The 9,829-nt window shown below is 34.7% G+C and overlaps 1 protein-coding gene across 1 annotated transcript; it reads right to left on the reverse strand.

Annotated features, from left to right (window-relative positions):
- Positions 1–546: 546 nt before the first annotated feature.
- LOC114632831 (vomeronasal type-1 receptor 4-like) lies at positions 547–1,514 on the reverse strand. The gene has a single exon (XM_028781427.1). The coding sequence runs from the start codon at positions 1,459–1,461 to the stop codon at positions 547–549; it is 915 nt and encodes a 304-aa protein (XP_028637260.1). The 5' UTR covers positions 1,462–1,514.
- Between the last annotated feature and the right edge of the window lie 8,315 nt (positions 1,515–9,829).

Here is a 9,829-nt window from a genome sequence, read left to right on the forward strand (position 1 = left end):
GTCCCAGTTTTTCTTTTTATTGCTCAATAATGGCTCAAAACTATCAGTAACTGAAGTCCTAAGAGATAATGCCATATTCTACAATGTGCAGGCATTTTATACATGTCATACACAAATACATGCTTAAAAGATAACCATTCACAAAAAATGATGTTTTACACACACATATACACACAAACAAAAAAAAAATCATTTCATGAGCAATCAGATAATGTCTGGTCTCTCCAGTGTATTTTCTCATGTTCACTCATACTTTGACCAACATTTTGTATAATATTGTAATATCTATCTATCTATCTATCTATCTATCTATCTATCTATCTATCTATCTCTATATCTATATATATAATTGGCTAATATTTTCTGTAAAAATATCTTATGATTAAAAAAAGAAAAAACTACTGATGATACTACATAATATCTGAGTCAGTTATAGAAAGCTTTATATTTTTAAACTGATATCCTAGCACTGCACAACAGATAACAGCATATGCCAATATATGAAATATGTCAGAAAATAAAGCTTTACCTCAATGTTTGAGAAGGCTATTTCTTACTAAAGCAGGGTAAAAATATTTTGGACCTAGACTTCATGTTGCTGATGAGAACAAAGGGGCAAAATATGGGAAAGCATATTTCTAGGAATGTAAACACACTTATCCCCCATAGCATTGGATATTTGGAGTAGGTTGTAAAGATTACCAAAATAGAGGAGAATGAGTAAGATAGGACAAATGTGCACACCAGGATGAGGATCATTTGTGTGGCTCTGTCTTCAGGAGAGGCTTTTAGAAAATGCTGAGTACTGTGAATATGCTTGACTTGTTTCTTATGTCTGTAGAGGATACTCACCATGGACACACTTGAGTAGGCCATGAGACCCAGACACAGTCCATCAGAGAAGCACAGTAAGAATAAATACAGTGCAGTTGCAACATTGCCTGAAGCAAACCATGAACAGTACCCATGAACCATCCTGTTAGTTGCATTTTTGTTGTAACTTGGACCTGACACTCTTGCTGCAGCCAAGATGTTTAGAAATAATTGCACAAGCCAGCTAAGTGAGCAAGAGGGACCAAGGTACTTGGTGGCTCTGTGTTTAAGCATCATCCACCTGGAGTTTCTGGAGCTGATTGTGATTGCTTGGAAGCAACTCAAAAGGCACATTGCATAAAGGGACATCCCCCTTGTTATTCTGTAAATATATATTATCAATTTACATCCAAAATCATCTAGGAAATTTTTATATCCATAATCTGACAGTGTCTGTGGAATGCCTTTTGAGATGATAAACAAGCTATTGGCAAAAGTCAGGTGCTCTATGATCAGGTCTTTGGGCATTAAATATTTTCCAGTGAATTTCAAAATGATGTAATAAAATAGTATTGAGGAATTGCCAATCATTCCCACTGTGATCTGGGATAAGAGGAAAATTCCTAGTGCAATATTTTCAAAAGCCATTTTGGTTCCTATTAAAGAAGAAAATAATTTTATTATTGACGTGAGACCATAGAAATACAGTAAAAATTTGCATTATTTCATACTATTAACTAAAACAATATACTTATCACTTTATTGTATTTATATGACTTTCCCCTTGAAGAAGAATATCTAAAGTTTGCTCTTTATTAAAGGAAATATTCTCTATTATTAAATGGAAATTTTTAGATATATTTACTGAAGACTTATGTTTTCACTGGAAAAGGTGCTACATGACCTATAACACAGCCATCAAGATATAGAGGCAGACAGACATATGAATTTGAGCCTAACCTGGTCCATATTGTTAGTTCTAGGACAATTATTGCTATACAAAGCAAAACCCTGTCACAATAGCTCCCCAAATGACTAACATTTTCATTGTTTTTGAGTAAACACAACGATTTGTGGTTGGTTACTGAAGAAAATTTCCAAGAGAATTTTTAAGATATGTCATTATTCCTGAAATTCACAAGAAACAGAATTCAAAATTCATTAAAAGAAACAACAGATACTTTTTAAAAATGTATTTAGAAAGAGGGATTAAATACTCAGGATGTATCCACATACTGACTTTTAATATTTGCTTTTTTAAAAATTATGTGTGTGTTCTGGGATGGTTGCATGTGAGTATGAAAGCTAGCAAGGGCAGCATGTTGGGATCTGCTACCGCTGGATTTGAAGATGACTGTGAGCCACTGATAGGAGCGAGGAATAGAGTTCGAATCCAAGGTAACAATAGTATGTGTTTTTAAACAGTGGCTTATCCATGTAGCTAGTAAAAAAAATAGTGAAAGTGTATTTGAAAAAAAAAACTGAAACAAAACAAATGACAGATGTGTTTGTTCTACACCTGGATCAATTTCCTACATACAACTCAGATGTTCAAAGTGTGTACAAAATCAACCTCAACATCATCATTAATTAATGGACTACAATGAGGAAATGAAAATCAAATTTGCAATAACTGATCATCACATATTCTATAAATTGATATTAATCAGAATATATTAACATAATTAAAATGCCAGTTAAAGCTGCTGAGAGTATCATAAAATAATGTCCCTTGTACAGACAGTAAAGAGAAGTAACATGTTGCAGCAACAATTCAAATTAATAAAGTTTTATCCTGAAATATTGATAAATTATAACTAGTTCCACTTATAATGTTACAAAGGTCATAGGATGAGAACAGATCCAAAGTCATATAGGGAATGACTACTTTTGACTAAAATGGGTAAATGAGGGATCTGAGTTTCCCTGTCATTGCCCTGCTTAACCTAAGAAGTTCTCAGGAAGACTTTGAATACGCACAATCATAACTTCTTGAATGTTTGTTTAGGAGGACTTGGTGGGTAGAACTTCTGATCCTGAATGACTTTGTGTAGAATGCATATCCACATGTGGGAAATAATTGCACTTATATACCCGAGCCATGCACAAAAATTAATGTTAAACTATTCAAAAGCTGAATGCTAAAACTCTCAGAGGAAAATATTAGCAATTATTAGCAATTAGAGTAAAATTATTAGCAATTAGAGTAAAATAAAGATTAAATATTCCCATCACAAATTTTCAGTCAACATACATGGTAATGAAATGGGCACACATTCCTTTAAATAATTACAAATGTGCAGTAAATGTTTTTTAAAAGTGTCCAACATTAAGAGATCTCTAGGAAATGAAATTACAAATACTTTAGGACAACCTTGCTTACCTTAGGATGAATATCATGAAGTTAATAAACAATAAAAATGTTGACCATGATGGCAGTAATCATTATTATGTACTGGTATGAGAAAAAATTACTACATTCATTATAGAAATAAATATAAAGATATCTCAAGAAATTAAAACTAGATTTACCACATAACATGGCTACATAATTTCTGAGCTATTCCCAAAGAACTCCATGTCCTACCACAGAGATGCTTCCACATCCATGTAAACTGCTCTTTTATTCACAATAGCAAAGATATGATGTTCATCCTTGGTGTTCATCAGCACATAATGGAAATAAGGCGTATCTGTACAGTGGAATTTTGTTTATCTATAAACGGAAATGAAATTGAGAAAAATGTTGAAGTACTAGATGGACTTGCAAATAATTCAGGAAGGTCACAGATTCAAGAAATCCAAGGTCACATGCCGTTTGTCAAACAGGGACATGTGCATATGAATATAAGTGGAGAGAAAGTGGTTATGGACTTTGAAAGCAGAAAGGAGATAAAATGATACAAACAAAAGACATGTTGAAGAATCCAGGGGAGGGTAAAAGAGCAAATATGGCATTAAAATGCAAAAGATTATAAAGGATATATAGAAGTGCAATAAAATATTGGGAGGGCTGGTGAAAAAAATTTAAGGAAGAGAATAAAAAATAAATTTGTTTGAAAAATCCCATAAGGAAATTAATACTATATATGATGATTAAAAATTTAAAAACAAAATAAAAAATGGATTATCATTTTATACTAAATATGGCCATTGAATAATGACTGTTCTTATAGTCAATGCACTCTTAAAAAGTTACATGCAATACTTATATTGCCATGGCCATTCTTGTGTTTTTTAATCCTCTATGGCAAAAATGTACATTCCTCTTTGTTTTACAGAATATATTTCCAATGTTAATAATTTTATTCCTAAGAGAAATGCTTTTTAATAAGATATTTCTTATGCTTTATTAATTTTATTGCTAGTATAATACCTTTCTGGAAGAAATTACTATGGACTATACAACCTATGTATATAAAATATTTTCATATGGAAGAGGAATTGCTATTTGAACCATCACTTCTACTCTTTCTATGATTCAAACAGAATTAAAATCAGAGTCTCGAATAGCTACTACCTCAGTCACTTCCACAACAGAACTTTCCAAAACAGCTGAAAGATGCAGTCATTACACATGCACATCAACATACAGTTGTATGAAGAAAGCATGGTATATTCATACGAAGGTATACCATTCGTCCTTTGAAAAGAATTTTAATACATGCCACAACCTCAGAGAAGGTAAGCTGATGAGACCCGTCAAGATTACTCAGCACGTACATGAGCTCTCCAAAAACCACAATAACTAGAATTTAATCCAGGATCTCATGAGGTGAATGGAGTGAACCAGTTCCATAAATGTCTTCCCTAATCTCCAAATGTATGTTGTATTAGGTTGCATAAGCCCTCCTGTACAATAAATGAATAATGCGATGAAAATTTGAAAAACATTAGAATAATGATTGATGGATAAGCAAGGAGAAGTTGAACACATGCTTATTTCATTGACACAAAGTTTTGGATTTGTAATAAAAATGTTCTGGAGTTCACCTGCAGAATAATAGGATTTTGTTTCTCAGGAATGAACTCAGGAAATCCAAGGTTGTTAACACTGTAAAGGATTGTAGCTTGACTTTTTGTTTTAACTTTTACAGTAAGGGCATTGTGGTTTATAAATGATGAGTTCATGCTATGTTGTATAATAGGGAGGTACATTTATCACAGTCAAACAGGACACTGACTTGGGTCACAGCTTTGTAAAACAAGTCACAATGGTGAGTGTTCATTTTTGTGTGTAAGAAATATTTTAAAAAATATTAGATAGGAGTATAATATGATAAAGTTTACTGTTGCTGTTTTTGTAGGGTTCACTTATTAACAGCAATACCTGACCTCAGGAAGATATATGATAGCTTCTGAAACTCTCAACAATGACCATGACAAGAGGAACACAGAAAGACAAATACTTGTGTAAATTTTTCAGAAGTAGACATGCCAAATTCTTTACATCACAAGAACACTATGTTTGCAGGTTATTTCTAATAACTAGTAAGCTGAGGTCTTGTACAAACCATTGTAGGAGTTTATTAACTGTAACATAAGAACAGAGTTAGGGAAATATCTATCAAATTTCAAAATAGCTAAACTATCAAGAAATTAAACATACTTGTAGTACATATTTACTTGTCTGATTGTAAGTCATACAAGTTTTAACTCAATCTATAATCTTCCACAAAATTCATTTTTCTTCATAGAAAAATTGCCCTATAATTCTATCATTGATAAAACAATTACAATTAATATTTTTAATATTATACATAACCCATTATTATATTAAATCTATTCAAACACAAAATAGGTTTCAATTTTCCAGAAACGTATAAATCTGTGAGAAGGAAGACTATAAACACCACCTTGAAATATTTAGCATAAGATGGGCATGCATCTCTTGGCTTGCTATGCTGTTGCAAGGCCCTAGGTGTGATCCCTAGTGCTCTTAGTTAAAAAAAGAGGAAGAATCTAAGTAATTCCTTCTTTTAAAAACTAAAAACTAACAAGAGACATGCAAAATGAGATGTAGATAGGGTGAGAAAGATGGAGACAAACACAGAGGTTAACTGAGGGAACAAAAGAAGAAAATTAGGTTTTATCAGTAATAAGAGAGACTTACTGGATGAAAAGAGTTTACACAGCTTAGTAGATCTCGAGAAAGTGTTGAAAATACCTGCAGTCTCACCCAGAAGTCCATTCCAGTCCCCACATCCTACACAATACCAGAGTACCTTTTCCCTACCTTGTCTATGCCTTTAGATCTTTTCCTCCCTTCTATCCTCCCTCCCTCCCTTCCTCCATCTCTCCCCATCCTTGTCTCCATCCTTCCCTTCCTTCCTACCTCCCTCCCTACTTTGTCTCCCATCTCTCTGTCTCTCTTTCTGTCTCTCTGTCTCTCTCTCTGTCTCTCTCTCTCTTCTCATCCTTCTTTTTCTTTTTTCCTTCTCTTATGCAGCACTCGAAGAAAATAAGATGCATGGAGAGCAGGAACATGGATTCCCCTAGGATTGCTTTCTAATGCCTTTGGCTTTTATTACTCCTATGCTCTGGACACTCACCTCGGCCCTGGAAGACCCCATGATGAGGATGATCACTATGAGAAGTAAGTGTGTGCTGAAACTCTTGTAAGACACTGTCCCTTACTTAAAGGTTCATGATCTCCTGGTATTCTTTCCCAAGAGTGGTGATTTTCAACTCAGCTCTATGCCTATGATGACAGCATCTCCACAAGGATCGGAGGTAACTTTTAATACCTTCCTAACAGAAAATAATTTTAAAAAATAAACAAAACAAGAAGTTCAAAATAAATGAGCTACTTCTTCAAGGAAGTAATTAGGAATCTGGACAGGAACTTCTTTGTCAGTCCTTAGAGCACAAAGTTAGTGGCAGAGACGTGTAGAGAACTTCTTTGCTAGTAAAGTACAAGCAGGCTACATGGCCTTTTGCCTGGAGGGCTGTTTCTATAACTCAGGCATCCCAGATAATTTCAGCATTCCAAAGTCCTCTGGTCCCAAAGACAATCAGGACAAAGGACTAACCGAGTTTCTGATTAATGTGTATCAGAGCAGAGGCTGGCTGCCAGAATCTCAGCCAGAAAGAACCTTTTACAGAGTCCTGGCTCCTCTCAGCCCTTCTCATCTCAGTCCCCTACCCTAAACCTCTGGAGCCAAAGAGCCTCATTTCTTTTCCTTTGCTTCTCTTCCCTAAAAGCCCGGACTTTTTCCACCATGTGCTCTTCATTCCTTGGTTCTCCTTTTATTTCTTCTCTTGGCACTTTGTCTTCTTGCATTTGTTAGCTGCTCTCTCTTCTCTCTCTTTTTTACTCTTCCCCATTCTCTTGCCTGTCATGGTCCGTCCAGTCAACTGGCCAAGTACTGTACTACCTTCTCAATCAACCTGCTCTGAGCTCGTCCTGATTCATCTGGATGTTTTATTACCCATATATACAATAAAAACCTTTTCCTAAATGAACATTTGGATTGGTAATATCCATATTTTCAATAAAAATGTCCAAATATTAATGGGTATGGGAGAAGAAAGAGCTCATTGGTCTGTGTGCAATGCATCCTTCAGGTAAAAAATTTCAAAGTGATTCAAATGTGTGTCTCTTTTGTTAGCTTCCATGCAGCATTGAATCCATCACATGGCTATTAAAGAAAATTGGCTGTATAGACAATTGATGACTTGATTTTTTTTTTTTTTTACTGTGAGCTATGATAAAGGAGATTGCTGTGAGCTTTGTTTTAGTTTAATTCAGGTATACACATATATATACACATACACACACATACACATACACACACACACACATACATGTCTTCTAAAGACACTTTGGTATCAAAGCTTAAGTTTTAATTAAGTACAACTATATATTGGGATTTTCCTTTCTCAATATATGACAGAAGATTTTAGAAATAATTACAACAATAGCAATATTTCCAGGAGCTTTACCAAAGGTTTGCTCATGGATCTGTCTTTGTTGACTCTTGATGGTGGCTGAAGTTTAATCTGTTTACTACTACTACATGGTTTGGGAATTCAGAAAATTATTTTCATATGGATGCTCCTAAAGCATAATGAACCAGAAACTTTTCTTGATCTTTCCCAAGAAAAAATATTTTCCTGAAATACCTACCTTAAGACTAGAAAATTATCTCAGGATTAAATAGGACTTATTACTTTTGCAGAGAATTAGGTTGAGCTTCCAGGACTGACTTAGTGGATAAAAGCCATCCCAGATGATTCTACACTATATTTTGACTTCTATGGGTAATATGAATACAAGTGGTATACAAATAAATATAGGGCAAAATATTTACATATATAAAAGTAAACCTGTTTTTTAATAAAAGATAACTAGTCACTGGAGAGCTTCTTCTCTTGAGTTTCTTCTGCAATAACATTATGCATTCTGACAAAATGTTTAAATCACAGAAATTTCTTCTTCCTGTGCCAACTACTTAGAGAAAAGGAACATGAATGTATCTAAAACCTAACTGTTCTAATCATTGAGGGAAAATACTCTATTAAGAATACTTCACAATAATTCTCTTGAAGGTTTAAAAAGAATAAACCTACATGTTTCTCACTCATTGACATAAAACATATTTGAATATACTATAAAATTTCCTTCAGATAGAATTTTTTATTATTTAATTAGTTTTAAACTATCTTAGTGATTTGTGAAAATTTGTACTTCTGTACTTAGGTCTTGAAGCAGAGGATCATTTAATGAACACAAGGTGTGGGAGTAACTAACAAAAAATATTTCAGCCTTCAAATGTGTACTATAAAGGGGAAATAGATTACATAGGGAAGCATATATGCACAGGGTATAAAGAATGGGAACATTCCATCTACCAGGGAGAAGCCTCCATATATAGCAATTTGCCTCAATATAGCAGTAAGCAGCTTCCATATAGTAGAAAGCAGACACAAGAGCAAATGTTATTCTCCATATAGAGAGAATTGTTTATGACTTGGCTCCTACTACACATGAGCATCCTTTTATGTTCTTACTTCAAAATCTAGAAAGAAGCACAACTTACCCTAATCTGTATATTTCTTCAGTATGTTAGTCAGAGTGGCTTCATATGAAAGACACTCAAATACTGTGTCCCACTAACATAATTTGTCCTGATACATATGATTCAGAATATCCTGTGGTTGTGATCACATCCTTAGTACCCAATTTATAAATTTCTTAATCCATTGTTTCTTTCCAAAAAGAGCAACTATTCTGCCTGTTACACCATCTGTGTTAAGGATTGAGAATTACTTTTGAGCCGGGCAGTGGTGGCGCACGCCTTTAATCCCAGCACTTGGGAGGCAGAGGCAGGCAGATTTCTGAGTTCGAGAGTTCAAGGCTAGCCTGGTCTACAAAGTGAGTCCAGGACAGCCAGGGCTACACAGAGAAACCCTGTCTTGTAAAACCAAACCAAAAAAAAAAAAAAAAAAGAGAGAGAGAATTACTTTGAAATCACCTCAAGTTAACATTATTTTGGATTAAAAACTGTAGTGAGTCGTTCTGTTGTTCTGGTTTGTGGGTCAGGAAGCAAGAGAGAGAGAGTGGGGACAGGGACGCAAAGAATGGAGAGAAAATGAAGTCTGGTCAAAGATGAAGTCTGTCTGTTCTCTGTCGAGTCTGTCTAGTCGAAGTCTTTCTGGAGACAAAGTCTGTCTGCTCTGACTAGTCTGTTTGTTCTCTGCCTCTGACTCTCTGTTGATTCTGTCTAGCTCTGACTCTGGGTCTGCCCCAGCCTCTCCTTTTATATCTCTCCTGAGTCAATCAAGTGCTGGGATTAAAGGCGTGTGCTACCACTGCCTGACCTTGACTGAAAGGATCAAGATAATTATCAGAGTGTGTTCAGCTGTTGTAAACAAGTCTCTTGTTAGGGTATATGGCTCAAGATGGCTGCAAAGATAATAGCCGCTTTCGGCTGAGAGTCGGCTCCCAACAAAAAACAAGAATAAATCACACAAATAAATTCAAGAAAACTATTAAGAATATTTGCGAGGAACT

Source organism: Grammomys surdaster, unplaced genomic scaffold (genome assembly GCF_004785775.1).
Source record: "Grammomys surdaster isolate TR1022 unplaced genomic scaffold, NIH_TR_1.0 430, whole genome shotgun sequence".
NCBI classification, from domain to species: Eukaryota; Metazoa; Chordata; class Mammalia; order Rodentia; family Muridae; genus Grammomys; species Grammomys surdaster.

Excerpts from the sequence above, each read along its gene's own strand:
- LOC114632831 (XM_028781427.1), bottom strand. The coding sequence starts at position 1,461 with ATGGCTTTTGAAAATATTGCACTAGGAATTTTCCTCTTATCCCAGATC.